General features: G+C 39.0%; 1 protein-coding gene across 2 annotated transcripts in view; it reads right to left on the bottom strand.

Annotated features, from left to right (window-relative positions):
* Positions 1–19,988, bottom strand: part of dennd4a (DENN/MADD domain containing 4A) — a 31,374-nt gene extending 11,386 nt beyond the window's left edge. The window contains exons 1-19 of one of the 2 annotated variants that reach the window (XM_084409703.1): positions 19,744–19,975; positions 15,019–15,358; positions 14,105–14,351; positions 13,273–13,342; positions 12,748–12,917; positions 11,852–12,090; positions 11,667–11,733; positions 11,474–11,532; positions 10,745–10,889; positions 10,484–10,659; positions 10,003–10,103; positions 8,614–8,835; positions 7,805–7,950; positions 7,208–7,234; positions 4,347–4,480; positions 3,544–3,676; positions 3,227–3,433; positions 2,965–3,093; positions 1,738–1,882 (exon numbers count right to left, since the gene is read on the bottom strand). In XM_084409703.1, the coding sequence (XP_084265829.1) occupies positions 1,738–1,882; positions 2,965–3,093; positions 3,227–3,433; positions 3,544–3,676; positions 4,347–4,480; positions 7,208–7,234; positions 7,805–7,950; positions 8,614–8,835; positions 10,003–10,103; positions 10,484–10,659; positions 10,745–10,889; positions 11,474–11,532; positions 11,667–11,733; positions 11,852–12,090; positions 12,748–12,917; positions 13,273–13,342; positions 14,105–14,351; positions 15,019–15,341 (2,740 nt within the window). In that variant the 5' untranslated portion in view covers positions 15,342–15,358; positions 19,744–19,975. Of the gene's footprint in view, positions 1–1,737; positions 1,883–2,964; positions 3,094–3,226; positions 3,434–3,543; positions 3,677–4,346; positions 4,481–7,207; positions 7,235–7,804; positions 7,951–8,613; positions 8,836–10,002; positions 10,104–10,483; positions 10,660–10,744; positions 10,890–11,473; positions 11,533–11,666; positions 11,734–11,851; positions 12,091–12,747; positions 12,918–13,272; positions 13,343–14,104; positions 14,352–15,018; positions 15,359–19,743 lie in introns of both variants that reach the window. The other variant, XM_084409704.1, reaches the window with a different exon arrangement.
* Positions 19,989–20,778: the final 790 nt, after the last annotated feature.

Here is a 20,778-nt window from a genome sequence, read left to right as displayed (position 1 = left end):
CATTTTGCATATAAATGTGTCTTTGCAGTGTGTGGACACAACCACCATACAATGAAAAAAATCCATTCACTGCTTTTTTTTTTTAATCCTCAAAAAACCTAAACACTCTCAATAATCAAGCCGTTTGGATTTTCTGAGCAATATGATGTCATATTTACATCATATCGCTTGCCGTTTTGAATATCATTCCTGCTAAACACTATCTTTATTCCACTCCGCTCATGTTAATATTGAAATATTCGCCAAGGAACACTCATGTAAGATGACGTAACATTAGAAAAGCCTTCTATCTGTACCGTTTTGACTTCTTTGCTCACTGTTTTGCTATTATTCTCGTGCACTGACTCGTTCACTAAGCTGAGCAGACAATCAGAGTTCTCTCTCTCTCTCGAATCGGCCCAAAAAAAGCCGATGACCAATTTCAGCCGACTGTGCGGAACCGTGCAAAATTTAGTCGGTCGACGCACAAAAACTGCCCGACGGCCAACCGTCGGCTTCGTGTGTCCCGATTCTTAAAGAATCATACCAACTTATGGAAAATGGCCATCCGATGACCCCTTTAATATAAAGGACTGGACAAATGCATTAAAAGGTAAATGGCTCCAACAGCATGCAATCAGCCAATCAGGATTTTAGTCCTTTGTGTGCGAGATTAATTCGATCTGCACGACAAGGCTGCAGTTGGTTGGGGGTGGTGTGTTGAGGCAGCTTGTTTTAATTACTAAAGCCCTCTTGTGCACTTCTCAAATATGCTGCTTACAGGGGGCTGTGTGAGAAAGGAGATCACATCAAGTGCAGACTGTGAACTGTGGTGGCTGAGGAGGCGGCTATCGACTCTCATCTTAATTGAACCCATTAAAGCCTCTCTGGTTCAGCAGGCAGGCTGTATCAGGCCCGAGTGAGGAGGGGTAAGATAGCTGGGAGATGGTACTTCCCTCAGGCACAAAACTCAAGTAATCCTGCCTCTGTGTAAAATGATGGAAAGTTTTTTTGACAGTGCAAAATGATATTGAGTCCATGCTCCCTTTTGAATAGGCTTGCGTCTCAAAGAAAGAAGTCTGATGATATAACTATTTTTAACAGAAATGTCCTGGTGTGGAAATAGTCAGAATGATTATTACTTTGTAGAAGTAATGAATGTAGCAAATAATGACCTGGCCCAAACTCTATGGCCTTTGCCCAATAATTAATTATGTTCCAAAATCTAGTGAGCTGCCTTGGTGTTTGCATTGTGAACTTCCTAACCAAAATGGAATCTCAAAGTCAGCCAATTTGGAAGGGATTTTCAAAGGCAAATTCTAATCATAATTTCTTCTCACATGAAGCGCTTTGAGACTCAGACAACTGATTTCAAAAGAGTTTTCCGATATCATGTTCCTAAGCTAACACACATTGGGTAAAATAGTCAATATTATGTTACATATACATATATAAAAATAGCCATAATTGAGTAAATTGGGTAATTTCTCAATTAATTTTATTTAGACATATTTAGATTTTTTTATAGATATTTTAGATATTCATCCTCCATCTTGGATGGATTCTGGAGTTTTTACAGTACATTATGAGATCATCAATGTTTAAATTTTTTACTTTTTTTTTTTTTTTTACAATTTGTCAATCTTAGAAAGCAGCATAATCATGTGTCATTTTTCTGGATTGGATCTGACTTTGTTTTTGCAGGCTATTTAAAGACTGTGTCCACTGAAATGTGTGAAATGGAGTTGGGGGTTTTACCAGAGAGATGGGTGTCTTTCTGGTGGGTGGTCTGCCTCCTCCATACTTGTTTGAACAGCACCACACCCCGAACCACATTTCTCAACTTTCCCCACAGGAAGTATCCCCCTCTGGTCGAGGAAGGCCATGTGCTCTCCAGAACGGCCTGGGGAGAGAAGAACACCACAGTAAGACACACAGATTAACTAAATAATTCTACAGTGCAACGCCTCTTATTATCATAAGTAGATTGTGCTGTCTCTCAAGGACTAGCTGTAATTACTTTGATAGAATTGGAACAACACTCAGCTGCCCAGACTTATGTCTCTGTGAGTGTGTCCTCTTAGTATTTTGGGACAACTTGTAAAGCCCACAGGGAAATTGTTGCTAGTCTACACTTTTGTGTAATGAATGATAACAGGCATGAGAAACAGAGTAACATGCCAGATCTGCTGCCAGCTCGAGGCCCTCAAGCAACGTTACTCTATAACACACCTATATAGTGGTTTTGCAGATTTCTGACATTTAAAATGACCATTAAATGTACAAAGTACATTCTGACATTTAAAATGTACAAATGTTCGTGTTGCATTAGATAACAAAATATCAAACCAAGTGGCGTTTGCACAAAAATGATGCCAGGGCAGTGGTTAGGACCCAAAAATGGGTTGCAGATCTGTCCTGATTCTGTCTGTTCTAGTTGTGGCTACTAGAAAAAGTGGCAAATTAAATAAATTGCAACTAACCATATAATTGTGCACAAGTTGGATAACAGAATAAATGTTCATAAACTTTTAAAATTAGGTAAAAATAATTGTGTGTTGTTGTCATTTTGTTGTTTTTCCACTCAAACACTATGATATTTTGGCAAAAATTAATCACTTGGTAAAGGCTAGTCAAATTAGGCACATGCAACTTGGACATGTTGTGTGACATTTCTTCAACCTCAAAAACCAGAAAAACACCAGAAAAAAGGAAAGTACTACCCAAAGTACATTAAAAACTGGTTTACTTAGAAGGATAAACATGTAATTTTGATAGTGATCTAATTAATATTCATAACTTAAAAAGGTTCTTGGGGTGACTGCATGTATTTGAACAGGAAATGGCATCAAAATTTCGACATCTTGGCATAACACAAAACCAAAAGTAATTATGCCTTGAATAGATATTTTATGTATATTTATTTATGATTATTTAGATTGCAGCTTGTCTCCATGTAGTAGCACAAAAGAAAACTGCGCTCACCCTGTTGTAGTATCCATAGGTTATGGCATTAGGCTGCACTCCGGCTTTCTTCATCTCAAAAAGAACCCGGACAGCCAGAACAGGCTGTCCATACTGCCCACACAGCTGCATCAGGACCCGGTAACACACCTCCATTGGAGCAGAAACAAACCATTACTTACAAAAGCACAACACAGGCGGAAATTTCCGCTGTCTAGGTTCAGTACAAACTGTACTGACAACTGAACAAAGCCAATCAATGGAGATTGTTAGGCGACTCTACCTCATCAGGGGGCTGCAACTTTTTGTCCTGCATATTTCTCAGCACGTCGTAGGCAGTATGCAGCACACGCACCTTAGAGTGACAGGCACTGACATACGCGGGCAAGCAGATGAACCACAGACCGTGACAATGCCTGAGAAGACACTTGGACCACATCTGCGGGATGGAGGAGTACGTCTTAGCCATCCTCTGGGCTGATTTGATCTCCTACAGAGGGAGGATCACAGAGAGAACGGGCATTAGGGAGGAGGGGGAAAGACTTGACAAGTGGGATCATGGGGTGTGATCTGGATGAGATTAGTGTTTGAAATACCAACCTGTTGGGAGCGCCTGAAAATGGCAGCTGGGCTGATGGGACTGATGTGTCTCACGGCTGATGTTGCTTTGGGGACTCTGGGACCATCCTGAAGCTCACAGAGTTGGGTGTTCAGTACAGGGAACCCACTGTAGCTGTAAGAGATCAAAAGTATGAACACCGTTCTCCCTCACTTCAACTTGATTGTTAATGATTGATATGTTTAGTTGATTTATTATAATATAAATGTGGATTCATTTAATTAAAAACCCTTTAAAGGGTATCAACAGATTAAAACAATTTTCTCAGAGTAGCAGTTTTACAATCCAGTAAAATGTTTCATTTCTATTTTTAATATAAATTAAATTCACAGAATGTATAAGAAAACTTAAATGACAATTTATTTAAAAACAAAAAACAATATGGCAAAATATTTTTGCCATAAACTATGAACAGCATGCCACGTAAAGACAAAATTTGAAATAACTCAAAATAAGCTAATATTCAATATCTTGGGACAATCTTAATCTTCAATGTCAACACACCCCATTGTAACAAAATAATACCAAATCCCGAAATAACAGATCCACTTAATATAACATAATCACATGCTCTCGGAGGAGTGCGTGTTATTGCTTTAGTGAGAGTTTCTGTAGAAAGGATCCTTAGAGAGGTGTATTCTACACGCTGCATCCTGGGAGAGGTTTTGAAGGGGATTACGCTATTACTGCAATGCCATGTACAGTGTGGTGAACTGTTTATAAGCACAGTATAACAGTGTGGATGGGAGTTTGTGAGCCAGAATGCCAGAAGCGTCTGTTGTACCTATGAACCATTGGTGGCTCCTCTCCTTCTGGAAGTGCCGGCAGCTCTGGGGGGGTGATGTAGACCGTGTGCTCGCTGCGGTGGGATTTGTCAAGTTCAATAAGCCTTGTGTCCTCTGGCTTATCGCTGTCCACCTAGAGTAAAAACACACTTCATTAGACATGGACTGTTTTCCCGTTTCCACAAAAACACACAGTATAAGCAATGATGACCCATGATGGAGAAAAGATCATGTTTTAGTTAAGAGGCTACATGTTTGTTAATAGTGGTCACTGAATAAAAGGTGGAAAATAAGAAGTAGAAAGAGGAACTGGAGAGAATATTTATGGCAACTCCATTTTACTATATTTTTTAAACTGACTCATCACATGTCAATCCAGAGCTATATTTTTGGTTTTGAGAATTGAGAACTGAATCTGGAACAAGACACACATTCCGCCATACAACCATGCCAAGGGATTTTCCACTGTCTGGACATGCTGCAGTTAGCCAAGAGACTTTAAGCGCAGATCATCTGACCTCAGATCAGACGGAGCACAAGTTTTAGTGTAAACGAGCATGATAATCTCCCACGTTGCTGTGTCCGACTGATCTCACATCTGCACCAAGAAGCTTTGATCCTCCTAGACTCCATCCAATCCTCCCCATCTGCCACAGATGCACTAGAAGTGCACTGACCTGGACTTAATGCTTAATGTTGTTTTGCTTGAGGCGCACGAAACCGTTCCAGTGCAATTTATAGGCTAGCCAGGGCTTGGAGGAGCCACAGTGCATTTAGCCTTCAGACAAAGTCTGTCTACAAGACCTGTAAATGGACTATAAATGCATCATAAAACCCATGCCACTGTACTACATTGGAAATGAGGAACGCCATCAAATAAAACATGACTTTATATCTATTGATAGAGGGAAAATCAGTTTAAGCCTCTGTAAAGCATCCTCAGAGTCAGCAAAAGGGTTTTGGATCATATGTTACAATATTATTAGACAGACAATAAGAGCAACAGGACAGAATCGAGCTCTTCCTGGGCTTTCCAAATGAGTTTCCCTGAGAAGGTTTTAGATCAATCAAACGGCATCGATGACTGTGGCTACAATTAAAGTGCTATGTAACGCACCAGGATGCCCAAAGCCACTTTCCGTGAATACGGTACAAAATAAAGTCTGAAACACTAGATTTTTCTCCCCATTTTTAACAAAGTAGTAAGTTTGAGTTCAAGCAGGTCTTTTAAAAAATGATGAAAAACGGTCTACCTCAGAGTCAGGAGGTATATGTAAATGCTATTTTAACCGTTTTATTAAGAGCCTGATGTGTCATTTTCATATCATCAAGTAAATAAATATATATAAGATGGAATACATCTTTTTTTTCTGTTAATGACTGCGATATGTAAACAATATAAACAATCTTTAGGACAAAGATCAGATCCTGCTTTTTAAGTGGGTTACCAAGTATAAACAAAAATGGAAGTTGATTAAAGTTATTTTATTGTGTGAGAGGAAAGAGAGCACAGAGTGCATCGGCATGAATCTTGCAGTGTAGGTGATTGGGTGCCAGGGACAACAGTGAAATATACAGTTTAAAAATAGTTTTAATAATAATAAAAATCCACAGCAGAACACTATGATTGTTCAATTAAAATCAAGTAATCCAGAGAGCCGTGTAATTATACACTGCTGCAGAATACATTTAAACAATTCAATGCCCTTATTGGCCTCCTGAGTTTTAAAAACACTTCCACACATGCATCATGGCTATCAGCCAATCATAGTGCAGATTAAGTCTTAAAGGAAAAACAGCACCAAAACTTTCACTCAGATGGTCAGAAACAGGGTGAAAAAGGGTTATGGATCACTGAGGTGTCACACTATAACCAAGTTGCTTTCAGGCTACAGCGGTACATGGTTTGTCCTTTACTGCCCTAGTTCCTTTAAAATGTCCTCTGTGAACATAACCCACAAACCCACGCCAGTTTAAATCAACTCAAGCTGTCATTTTCATTACCACCACAGTGCTAAAGAACTGTCCTCCAAGGTTCTCTCGAAAGGGAAGGACAGGCCAGAGCAGAATAAGTGTGACTTTCACTGATGGCAGCATAATGGGAAAGTGTAAGGCAGAGAGCTGCACATTCATCTCTACAAGCACACCAAAGCCTTGTAAAGAGGACAGGTGAGAGATGACTCCTGTGCCTATTAACAAGAATAAATTGTGGGCTCTTGTCGAGGAAAGATATAAATGTACTACAAAGGTACAAAACAGTCATCCGAGAAGATATTTGTCAGCACTTTAAAAATGAGGCAACTTGAGGCGGTTCATTGAAGATGTAACTTCAGATCCACATGCAGTCTGAATCACACCGAGAAAAGGGGACAACAGTTGCGAACTTAAGGAGATGCAAAATGGTGTATGGCACAGAAAAATGTATTATGCATGCAGGATCTCAGTGGTTCTGCAGAGACTCTGATCTAAACAGCAATGTTTTTAAATAATGAAGGCAGACAGCACACATCTTCAAAACCAATTGAACCAAAATTCATACTATCATATCACCACACCAGAGGTGAGACCACATAACAAAACAGGTCACGTCTGTCAACTAAGGTAAAAAAAAATAGGGTGAGCATTTTTTTCTTCTTTTAACAGTCTTAATGATGCTTTTAGATAATAATAAAAATGACAAAATTTTATTAAATAATATACAAAATTTAATAAAATTAAATACAAAATATTTCTCAAGACAGGAGGAATGTGTAAGACCTTTTTTGTAATCAAGGTAAATTATTCTGGTGACTATTTTCAGTTCTGCTATACACATATTCCCCCCATCAGAAGTAAAAAGACACTAAATTCAACAACTCACCTTCCCTCCTTTCTCTGTGCCGAACAACTTTCCAAGCAAGCAAGTAAACAGTTTAAAGAGAAAAGAGAAAAGAAAGTAGTGAGAAATGTAAAAATAATAGGACAGGATGAAAAGCCAGAAAGGAGAAAAGAACGAACAAGAGAACAATAAAATTAACAACCTGACATAGTAAGCCCAAGGGATCATAACAACACAAGTAATAATGAAAACATTTCCCCAAGCTGAATGCACTCCCTTGAACTCTTTGCATTTTCACATGCTCTTTGCTAAGAGCATGGAGTGTAGCTTAAAATGGCAACTTTTTGTGAGCCTTGTAAAAGCAGAAACACTGTAAAAAAATGTTGTTTCAACTTAAAAAAGTAAGTGCTTGCGCTGCCTTAAAATTTTAAGTTTAGTCAACTTGAAAGTTGTACTAAGTGAAAACTCTGATATTTGAGTTGACTAAACCTAAATATAAGGCAGCACAATTACTTACTTTTCTAAATTGAAACAAATGTTTTTTAAAGTGCAGTTTATGTTGAATCTAGTGGGGCCTCTAATCTGGATAAAGGCATGAGATGCATTTCTTAGTGGGTATATAGACCCAAGGATTCATACCTTGTCAACGCAGTCATCAAAGAAAGCAAGGCTTGCATCCTTATCGCTGACAAAAGAGCACTCTTCGATGAAACGAATGAACATCTGAGTCTTGGTCATGAGGGAGTAAAACTTTTGATGTGATCGATCACGACTCTTCAAAAAGCCTGAAAAAAAAGCCATATTCAAAGTCAAGGACATCAAGCAACAAGTCTAAAATGTGCCATTACAATGAGAAAAGGAGACCACATTCATTATTTGATTCCTATAATTCACTGCCACAGTTGTCGGTTGTGATTAAACATTTAATCAGTCAAATTTAAGAAGGCATGTCGCGAATTACGTGTTAGTCGCTAGAATGTCGTCATTGAGAAAGCCTGGGCAGAGTGTAGACAGAGTGAAAGATGCAACAGACTCTAGCTCATTGATTACATAAGAGGCTGCAGATGTGTTCTCAGACGTTCTATTAATCACTGTAGTTTGTTGGACCTGTCAGGCATGTCTAATTTCCAATGGGGCTTTATCAAAATCGCCACAATAATTTCAAGCCTGATTTAAGCCAGACTCTACAGGCACATGGCCAGATTCGAGTATTCTGAGCAGCTGCTGAGCTTCAGCATTCCACTGATGTACCACAGAGTACTCGCTGCATGTGGTCAAAACAAAACATTGAGGATTTGTAATGCATTGTTTTTCCGTTTCGACACCAATGACGCAACTCTATAACAGCTGTCCTTGACGTTCACAAAAAAATTATCAACATAAACAACTGTCCTGATACAATGTGACAAGAGAAAGCTTCAAGCATTATGTCCATATTGGCTGCTCACCTTGCAAATCAAAGAGAGAACTGGCGTCAGTTGCTTTCTCAGACGGAGCTTGTGTGATGGGCAACAGGTACGAGCGGTAGCCCTTCAAGATGGCAGCCATGAAGCGCAGAAAAGCCTCCTGGATCTCCAGCTCCAAGGTTTCCAGACTCTTCCCACCACTGCCAGGTTCCCGCTCGGTCATGAAGGCCTCCATCTGTCCTTCCTCACGGCACAGCTGATAACCTGTGGAAAATTGATGCTTAAGTCACACTACCATTCAAAAAGATAGAAATAATACTTTTATTGCATTAAATTGATCAAAAGTGACAGCAAAGACATTTATAATATTACAAAATATTTCTATTTCAAATCAATGCTGTTCTTTTGAACTTTCTATTCATGAAAATCCTGAAAAAAATGTATCACAGTTTACACAAACATATTAAGCAGCACAATTTTCAACATTGATAATTTGTTGATTAAGCACCAAATCAGCATATTAGAATAATTTCTGTGTGACAGACTGGAGTAATGATGCTGAAATTGCTGAATTTTAAACATTTTTAAAATATATTAAATAGAAAAAAGTAATTTTTTGTTTTAACTTGTAACAAAATGTCACAATTTAACTGTATTTTTGATCAAATAAACTCAGCCTTGTTGAGCATAAAATACTTTCAACTTTATCTTACCGACCCCAAACTTTTGAACGGTTGTTTATACAAGTCAACTTTAAAACACAAAGAGAAATGTACTGATATAATTTACAATCTCTTTTATACATAGCATATCTCAATAATGAAGATATAGTAGGATCTATCTGAGATATGGGCATACTATATAAGCTCCTCTCACATCACTTCAAAAAGGTCAGCAAAAAGATCATAGGCTCGGTCTTATTAAACATTCATATCAATGGACACATAATGTTCTCCATAAAACATATAGGATCACAGTCACTTAGCACTGAAAGATACATCATTTTTATCATAGTTTCTCTCTAAATAATCTCAGTGTTTTCCTAGTTCTACAAGATGGTACATTCTGTACAGGACATTTTGGCGAACCAAAAATACACTGAATAATTGGGTTCAAAGATTGGTTCAAAGACTAAAGCATCAATCAGCTCTCAGCTACCAGATAATATCCCAGCACAAAAAAGCCAACTGCCCCCATCTCTAAATCTCATCACATCTCAAGGATGACTGCATTTTGCTCTGACTCTGTCAAGCATTCGTAAAACATTGTTAGGTAATATAAATGATACTGTCAGAGCCCAAAAAGGACAGTAGAAGGCCACTTAGAATGGCATTTGCCGTGCAGTCAAGTGAACTAATATTGCCTTGAAAGGGACAGAAAATAAGTGAACTCATTTCTCTGTTGACACCACAGTGACCCGCCCTCACTAACCCTCATCCAGTTGCTGGTGGAGATTGCTGAGGGTGTTGATCAGATGTTTACAGGCTTTTCTTGGCAGGATCTTCCAGGTCAGGGATCTGCGCTCTTCTTTTCTGAAATAGGCCACACGTGTTTATCATTTAAGAGGGGGAAAAAGCAAAGGGAAAAAGAAGTCCAAGCATTTAAAAAACAGAACTGTGGGCTGCTTAATGTTTTAATGTAGCTTTTACAACGTTTGCAAACTTTTAGCTGCATACTGACAGACAAACAACATAGGAACATGTGTTCAACACATGGTAAGGTCCTATCTTTACTACATTCCTCACTGCTCATATATCTCTATCCTGATCTTTTAACCATCTGCATAATGATAAAGATCATTATTATAATATTTATTTGGGGAATTTATGTGGTAAAAGAAAGTCAAAGGTCAGAGGTTAGGAGAGGCTCTCACGGGAATTCAGAACTATGTCGCGGTCAAAAGGTCACTCACTGAGTTATAGTGTTGGTGTCCAGATCCACACAGCTTATGTCCGTCGGTGGCTCATAGAGGTCAAAGTACCGCGAATCCACCCCTACGATGAAAGGACATGGAGCACTGAGCACATCTGCCAGGGCCAGCGGGCAGAGAGGAATGTATGGGCATGGCCAGTGGAAGGGAAAAATCATCTGTCGGACAGGTAAAACAAGTTATAAGACAAAACCATGCAGGATTGGTAAAGGCATGAGTGGAAATCAATAGTCTTCCACTCACCGATACCAGGGCCTCGGTGACGCTGGTAAGAACGGCCGGACGTAAGGAGTGCACCAGGATCTTGTGTTCAGTCACAGCTAACACAAGCAGAGTCACTGCATTCTTCGGGCCGAGGTTCAACAGCAGTGTAGAGAGCCTTCCGCCACTGTGGGCAAAGAAAACATGCATGTAAACAACAACACTTCAGCTGCTTCCTAATCTATTTCTGGCATTGTATATTATGAATATTGTTGGATCTTTGACTAATTCGCTTTGTTTCTCTTTTGTAAGTTGCTTTGGATAAAAGCATTTGCTAAATGCATAAACGTAAACCAAACCAAAATGTTATATTGTTTCAACAAACCATGGAATAATGCAACATCCTTACAAACTGATTTAGAACTTGACCTGATTTACCAAATTTAGATCCTGCCAAAGTGATTTAGATAAACACTTTTTAATCTACATGAATCATTCGAAATTCTAAAAGAAATTTTTTTTGGAAGTATCAGGTAATCTGTTTAAATGAGTAGAATGTTTCTGCAATGTGTAATTTGATCATCTGCAATGAGATTAGGAAATTACCTGATACAGGCAATTGCAAAATATTGCATTAGGAGTCTCCACTCACATTAAACATGCTATAAGGTTACCAACACTTAACCAGGTCCTGCTGAAGTATCATTTCCACACTTCATGCTTTGCTCAGCATTCATCAGACATGTTCAGTGTATCTTGTGTCTGACTTACCTCAGAGGGAGAGGAGAGGAAACAGGCTGGCTCAGCATCAGGCTATCATGTGGAGACAGCTGTGAAAAACAATCACACAAACAAGTGAAATGAGGGCCAGGGTTGGCAGCTATTTGACCACATAATGTCATTTGTTTTGACTCATTCAAGAAGGACAGTGTTCAAACAAAGACACGATATGCACAAAACCCACCTGCACCAGGATACGTGGCCTTTGAGAGGAAGGAAAAGGAACCTTGTGCATGAAATGGGAAATATGCCTGAGAGAAAAATCAAAAGATATAAAACAAATTACTATATAGTGGCCGCAAAATGTTTTTGGGATATTTAAATGTCAGCTCTAGCCCAGCAACCACCTAAATTGTCCTCAGAACTCACTTCTCAATGGGCAGAGTGTGTGGACCTGAGATGGAGTATCTGTAGAGGAAGGTCAGGAAGTTACGGAAAGCATCAAAAAAGGGCCAGTGAGAGAGAAGGCAGATGCTTTTGTTGGTGTGGACTGTCATGGATCCATCGGGCCTGAGGCCGTTAGCCTGCAGGCCCAGCTGAGATCGCTGCTTCTCAGTCAAACGCTCTTCTGGGTAGGGCTCATAGAACTGTATGGCGGCACCATAAACCTGAGAGCACGAGACATACACCTTCATGAGACATGAACACCTTCTAGGAATTTGGTTGGTTTACATTTCATAGAACAAAAAAAAAGCTGTCTTGATTCTAAAGACCACATTCTATTTTAGCCTACTTGAAAGGAATCACTATCAATATCTGCTTTGCTCAGATCTACCCAGTGAAAAAGTGATACAGAAGATTTATTTTTGCAGTCTTTTAGTTCAGAGATATCTCAGCTTAGCACTGTTTCTTTGAAGCCGCTCACCTAAATGAATAAATTATACAATACTGCAGCACAAATAGCCTTGAGACTTATTCGGCAGTGAGGAGAGTGAGCCGAGTGTACTGATGTGTTTGACATAATTGAGCTGACCCAAACAGCACTTTAGCAATGCATTATTAAACAGGCCAATTACACATGTTCATCTTATTTTCAATTCTTTTCTGAGGCCCATTATTCACAGGCGCTTTTGATATTCCACCTGCACCGGTTTCTAGCTGCTTTAAATTCTTTGCACATTGCTAAACCAGACAAGACAATTCACCTTCTACTGTGTCTGATTTTTCCAAAGAATGATGGTGCTGCAGTGAGAAGATAACCTGCAGAAAATCAGAATGTTTGTGTGTATTTGTGCGTGCTCATGCGTGGATTTTTGTGCCTGTACCTTTTCTCCAGAGGCGCCTGTGAGAACGAATGTTGAAAAGACAGGAAGAGAATATTTGGTGTGAGAGGGCCAGCACTCAATGGACACTCCCATCGGTAGGCAAAATAGGGGCACGGATTCAGGCAAAGGAAAGGAATCATAGTCCTCCTCTGGGTATCTGGACAAAAGACCTGTACATACCATACAAACCCTCAATTAGGTTGTAGAGCTCTCTGGTAAAGACAACAATTATTACTGATCACTGAATCGTTTGCCCTGTAATTAATTACTTGACCCAGACTTCCATATGACGAGCTAAACACAGGCAGCAGTTAAAGCCTAGATCTGTATACTGTGAGTACTAAGCCTAACAATGACATCATGTTGTTCTTGCTACTTGGGAGTATCAGGTTTCACTCATCCGCAATCGTATCCCTCTGTTCTGATGGTTTTCACTACAAACGCATTCTGTCCCTCCTGCTGCTCATTGCAAAATGCACAACAAAACACAAAACTGAAAAACAACTCAAGACTGAGATACAGTACCTGCTGTGAATGCAAGTGTGTTGGTTTTGGCCAAAGATTTTTTGTAGCACATGTACACAGAGGACCCCCACTGCAGAAACAGGAAAAATAAAAATTAAGTTGATTTAAAATTTTATACAGGTATATAAACGGCTGCTGCTTGTGGTCTGATGTCTCATAATTTCTGGCTAACTACCCAACTTACTGTCAAGCCAATAATAATAGTTACGTTATGGCAATGTTATGCCGTATATTAAAATGATAGGGTCAAACTTAAAAATACAAAACTAAAAACTAAAATTAATTGTTTTAAATGATTGAAATGAATTGTTGAAATGATTGAATTGAATTGAAATTAATTGTTTTATAAGTGAATTTAGGCATCACAACTAAATGATGGACATTATGAAATATCAATAATTTCAGATTTGTTCAAGTTTGTGAATTGCTAAATTGAAATTCTAACATACTAAGTAATAATCATGAGATGAAAAGTAGAAATGACTTAAATCGAAATTATGAGATTAAAAAGTTGAAATATGTTGAAATTATGACATCCTAAATCGAAATTTAACATACTAAATCAAAATTAAAAGATTAAAAAGTCAAAATTATGACTTAGCCTACTTTTTACTTTTAAAGTCATAATTTAATTTTTTTATCTCAAAGTATGCCATAATTTCAACTATTTTTATATAATTATGATTTACTAGAGCATGATTTTTTTTTTCTTATGAGGTGGAAATGGGCTTCATGGGCTATATATATATATATATATATATTGTTTCCACCATCTAATGGTTTCCACCACCGTCTTTTCAGTGGTGTCGGGTGACTTGCACTGAGCCCTCACCATACTGCTGTTGAGGTTCTTGTCCACCTTGCAGAAAGCATGTGGTGGTGTCTCTCCCTTGCCAGGGATAATGACACAGATATCTGTGACAGCCAGCGTGGAGTGAGAGTGATTTTCAGAGGCACGCCGATATGTGATGTAGATCCTTTGAGAAGAGGAGCTACTGATATTGGCGGGACGGCCAGAGGGAGTGGTCTGTATTATTTGACAGTCCGGCTTCAATTTCTCCTTCCACTCATAAAGGACGCTAAGAATCATGAAAGAAAGGACACGAGGATAGTGAATGCCTAGTGATATTGAACAAAAGTGAAAGCACAACAGTTTCCAAAACCAACTGAGCTACTACTGCCTATTTTTGTAGCCACCTTAAAAGACAGTACCTCATAAATGAGTGATTTCAAACTCCCTACATAGGCAGCAGCTCAGTTAATAGTATATGTAGCATAAGAGACACGATTCGCTTACAGTTGATTCCAATAGAATTGAGTGTTAGCAATAGCATGTTTCTAAGATAACTACATGAAGTTCTAAAAAGCAAATTATATAAACTTTTTCATGATACTTTCTAGTATTGAAAATAATTGGGTTTAGGAAACATCATTGTCTGTCTACCATCTTTTTGTCGCAAATAAGAGAACAAAACTACGGTTTAAAACCGTAAAACATTAACAGCCAATCAGATAAATGATAAAAACATTAAAAGCCAATCAGAATCCACCTGAAAATTTTAAGAGCTTGAGTTTAAAGCGACAGACGATATAACTGCAGAGCACTTATAATTCACAGGATGTTATTGTGCTTTGGTGTGGGCATTAATATAGTTTTCATTATAGTTATCTTTACAGTTATCATTCTTGGTGTGAATGACCTTAAGTAGGTTTTGGTACAAACATGTCTGAAGTCTGAAGCCTTACCCCAGGTCTGTGAGTGGCGGTTTGTCTCTGCCTCTCCTGTAGCAGAGGAAGATCTGCGGCCCCATGAGACTTCCTCCAGTCAGTTCGGCAGAGAGTCCAGAGGGGGTGCATTCAACACAGGTAAACCCTCGAGGTACCTCTTCACCTAGGGAGCGAATCACCACCGCCACATCAGTGATGGGTGCCTTGAGCTGTGCCGAGCTCCGGTGACCACCATCTTCAGGGTGGACATCTTCATCGAGGGGCTTAGAGGAGTCGGTGAGTCCCGCCACAACAAAGTAGTCTGCTACACGAAGGCTTTTCTCCTCCATTTTCATCCCCATAGAATGAGGACTATGTGCTGGAAAAACAACACAGCGACGTGAATAGGGTGAGGGAATCATGGCACGCTGCAGCCTATAATACTGTTGCTTAATAATGCCAGGTGCTCAGATTCAAATATCCTTACAAATGAAAACATCCGGGAGGGGTTTAAAAAAAACAAATCAGCACAGCACAGTGCAAGTTATAAAACACTCATAGGAAATACCATTTTTACATTTAGTCCCCTATGTGCTTAGAAAAGGATATGACTAGTATTACACATCCACAGATGCAAAGCACAACCTCATGTAACAAGCTTTGCGAGAAATATAAGCTAGACATACGGAAGCAATTACCCGTTCCTGCTGGGGATAAAAGAATATGCCTTATTATGCTTTTGAATCATGAGTCAGAGTTAGTACCCACAGAATAAACGCACAGGAAGGGGGACAAAAGAACTTAAAAAGGAAAAGAGCTCAGACAGTAAAGGGAATTCCTTAAGATTGCTTCAATGTGAAGTTTGTCGTCACTAACACTAAAACCACTGATATCTTAATTAGAGATTCCCCTCTCTTCCAGAAGAGGCCTGGGGCTTTTGCAACACCCAAGTTGGCACATATACTCGCTCACACATGACTGATGCTCACATGGCTTCATCGTACCAAAAATAACAGGGCACCCGCTGGTAGGCCATACAGTCCCACCAAATCACAGATAAATAGACTACATAAATAGTTATCCCCAAACTTTTGAACTCAACCATCTAGGTGTGTTTACATATATAAGGTTTTTATTTTTAAGTCAAGTGATTACTACCATAAAAATACCATTGTCATCATTATAGTAGACAGACACCGTCTGAAAGGTCTTTGATGGCTTGCAGCTTTATAGCCAATACTGTCTGTGATTTACAGTAATGGCCAACAGAGTCACGGGACACGGCTTAAGAGCTTAGGAATCGAAACTGACCTACTGACTAGTTCTTTTGCCGTGACGAAGTGTTGAAGTGAAGAACTTTGTCTAATGAGGAACCGGTGATGCTGACGGTGTAAAACGGGAAGTTGCTGTTTCTAATCAAACATTTTGGAAATGGTGTCAAGTCATCGGCAGATTTCATGATCCCAGTTAGATGCTGAGAATAAATACAGGCCTTAAAACTCTAATCCTTCTCATCCTCATAAACCTTTTGGCTTTGAAGGAGGGGTCTCTACAACACTCTCTCTGTCCCTTGTCCAGCAATGACAAAGACGCACGCTTTGTTCCAGATGTCTCTACTGTAGCCGTTTTCACATATTCTGCTCAACAACATCACACAAAGCAAACATAATCCCATCAAACTGCTTGCATAAACAACCAAAGATATCAAGATCTAATCACACCCACATTGTTCTAGAAAGATACCATATAATGTTCAGTGTGAGTGAGAAGAAAGTGTAGCAGATGTGTCACATGTTACGTGAGAGATTTAGGATTATATTTAGACATAATCTCTCGGTCCAACAACCACGCCATCCGCAGAGGCTGGCTGTGCCCTCTCCACCATCAGAAGAGAGAAATTATAATCCTCACCATGGCAACCATGAAGAAAAGCCAGTGAATATTTATCATTCGCCTTTAAATGTAAGGGGGAAAGAAAATACTTACATAAAACTAATAAAAAAAAAAGAAAAGAGTCAGAGATGAGCAGAAATCTTACTCTTTTGGTAGGGATAATGATGCAGTAATGAGGACCTCACAATCACACATCAACAGTTAAATAACAACTGCCTGGGAGGAAAAGAAAAGCAAGCTTAAATTGACAGGTTAGAGCTAAATTCCAGGCAAATATAGATAAAATTGCAGAGAATTATACAGTTATAATATTACAGTCAGGCACATTGCACACTGGCAAGCCCTGAGGCACATTTAATCGTTATGTGATGCAATTATAGACACTCATGCACTTACTCAACACTTTTCAGACAACTAGTAGGAAGTCCCTCCCATATTGAGAAACACCATGGTAACGTCAAAAAGAGAGACTCAGAAACGCCCGGAAGTGCGTTGGAAATGGCTCTTACGTCAGAAAAATCAGAATGGGTCCTACGCAGAGGAAATTCATGGAGAAGTCATGAAAGAAAATTACACTCCGTGTCTGAACCATACAAATACGGAACTCCTTCACTAACTTCATACTCATCATTCAGAAGAATAGGAGTAAGAGATCGATGGTTCCCTTTTCCAGTTTAAATGACTGACAAGTTTCAGACCAGTACACACTGCACAGAAAGCACGACGCAACAGAATGATGCCTCAGAATAGGAAAACAGCCTCGCATAATGGACATAAAGCTTAGAGTTGCAAGAGGCTGTGAGTGGATCCATGATGTGATCTTGGATTTTATGTGATCTTGGATGATGTGATCTTATATATATCTCATTTAAGAACAGAAGTACCTAATATTATAATAATACACAATATTAAAAACAAAAAAATATCTCACTGTGATGTTTTGCCCAATCTGGGCCCTGACCTAAAATGAATTTGACACCTTTGCCTGGCATTAAATGAATCGTGTAAGAAGAACCTCATACAGGTTTGGAACAGCTTGAAGGGTGAGTAAATGATGACAGAATTTTCATTTTTGGCTTAACTATTCCTTTAAAACCTCTACAGCACAGAGAGTAGCTTTACATGACTCATCATATCAGGGAAAAAGTCTTGTCCCAAACAAAACACCCACAGCATAACAAAACACCATTTTCCAATAATTGCATCTAGACCTGCTGCATGCTCACGGCTGTTGACACGATAAGCTTTGCCCTTCTTTTACCAACCTGTGGCGTGTAGAAGCCACAGGATAAGCCAATTTAACAGTCTGCCCATAAAAATGAGCATGATCTTATCCAGCTGTGCTGGAGCTATGGGCTGTGGCCCTGAGTAAGGGCTCCATGGACCAACAGGCTCCAGATACTGCACAGCTCTGGGACAGCAGGGAGGCCTCGAGGAAAACACAAGAAGAGGGAACTATTGCAGCACATTTGGCCGAGCATCTGGTCCTGCTTAAAACACGGGGCGGACATTTGATTCCTTTGCACCATGCCGGGAAACAAGCAGACATCTGCATACTTTGGATAGGAGGAGGCAGGCAAGCTATTTCAATGTGGAAATGTTTTGTCAAGGAGACTTTACCGAGGTATAGGACAGGCAGTAACTCCATTCACTATAACTTTTGTGTTAAGACCCTTTATAAAGTAATGTATTTATTTAACTTGTTGTCAAGAGACAAACTGGACAAATTCTGTCAAACAGCTAAAGTTTCGAAACAATTCTTGCCCATGCAGGCTTTGAGAAAATGGATGAGAAAATAAAAACAAACAAGAATTTTATTAGTCAAAATGTCTCAACATTCAATTACTGTAATATCATGATGCATTTTAAAGGAACACCCAACAGACATTAAGTTGGTCTAGCAAAGACTGTTATACTTCATTACAAAATATACAATTACAGCTGAGTGACGATGAAATGCAAAGGATATATGGGCAAATCAACATAGGACAAGCTCATGAATCCCTCTGAATCCAGATAAATCACAACCGACTCTAAATCCAGGATCAAAGCTAAATCACCAAAGTAGACGATGGATGCTTTTAACAACCTCTCTGAAATACCGTTGCAAATTTGTCATGGTTTGCTCAACATTGCATGATCTCATCAGACAAAATGCATTAATCTCTTTGTAACTCTGATAATCTGTATTTGAGCATGGCAGTTTGTTGCATACCAAGCTATACCCAAGAATTTAACTTACTGTACATGTTTAAGGTTGGGAGGACAAAATGTACTAATTTAACAATCAATCAATACAAAATTTTATATTATATCATATATATATATGAATAGCACACATTTCCTTCAATGCCTTTTGTGGTTATGTCCCTGCAGAAAAACAGATCCTCTTTTGAATTTTAGATCAATTTTAGGTGCAAGTAAAAATAGAACATTGCATGTTAAGCTATACTAATAAACAAACATGAGAACATGGTGAAATAAATAAATATGAAGGTGATACTGCATCCAGACAGCTGGGCTGGGTCAGTCTTACAATAACTCATAAATCATAAGGGCCAAGGTATTTAAATCAGACGATAAAATCCTGAATTATAATAATAGACACATTTCTAGCTAAACCGAAAAATGGTGTTAAGTGATGACTACCGTCACATGGTGTGTAAATACACGATCAGAATCAAAACAAGCGCACAATTATCGACGTGTGATGACAGCTGCCACTCTATCGCCAGGCAGTCTTACGTGTTTATAAAATATATTGCTTTAAAATTCCTCAAATCTATCGTTTTATCACGCATTGACGCTTTACATTTCTAAAAGAAACAAATGACCGTAACCATTAAATAGATATGAGCATAGCACACTCACTGTTTCAGTAGGACGACGATTCAGAAGACACGCTCATTGAAGCACGCGCCGTTATTTTGATTAATAATCACAGAACAGAAGAAGGGACTAATGTATTTCCATTCATTTTCATCAGACAAATGAGTTATTCCTCCATCACGTATAAACATTCCCTCTGGGAGGGCTGTGCCTCATCTTCTCTAGATACGCTTTCAGAGATGCGCTCAGCTCGAGACTCGCGCAAGCGCTTATCAAAACCTGCCACCGGGGCACGTGACTTCCAGAAACCCGTGACGTCATTTGAGCATTCCGGGGACTGTCGGTGATTTAATGAGAAGGGTCTGGCTGCAGACCAGCACTTGCACTCTCAGACCTGCACGCTCAGACACCAGCGCTTCCTCTGCAAGTGACGTCACTTGCAATCGACGCATAGTGTGGTTCGTGTCGGATTGAGAACAGCTCCCAATGTCGATCAAAAATCGTTTTTGTAAGTATATACATATAAATAAATACATATCATCGCTGTCGGGCGGAAACCTTGTATGTCCAAATTTTGTCAATTTAATATTTTTTCACAAATCGATGCTATTGGTCAGTCCCCACGTGGTTCTGTTATTTTTACTAATTATTAACCAATCTAAAGTGTTGAAAATAGCTAGAGAGCAAATCTCTTAACTCCATTGGACTCTTCAACTGTCTGAGAATCCTCGTAACTCCACCTCTTCTTCACTCCGCGGCATTTTGTCTCCTCAGGATTGAAAGTCGCAGCGATAAAATAAATTTTATCTGTGTTAAACTATGATATCAGTTATTGATGTATTTTAAATGTCTGCTTATTACTAGGCTTATTATACATGTGCATTGAAGTTTTAAAATGTATCGAATATAATACTTGAATTGAATTAAATGTTTTGGATATACCAGCATTAAATTATTGTTTTTATTATTATTTTACTGACTCGAAGTTGGCACTGTGCATGTAAAATAAATAAGGTTTTAATTTATGGGAGAAAAAAGGGCTGTCTAAGTTACTGGCGCCAAGTAAACCTATCTTTG

This window comes from Rutilus rutilus (assembly GCF_951802725.1).
Source record: "Rutilus rutilus genome assembly, chromosome: 5".
Lineage (NCBI taxonomy): Eukaryota > Metazoa > Chordata > Actinopteri > Cypriniformes > Leuciscidae > Rutilus > Rutilus rutilus.
The sequence above is the reverse complement of the archived record's forward strand: the minus strand, read 5'-3'. Positions and strand labels throughout refer to the sequence as shown.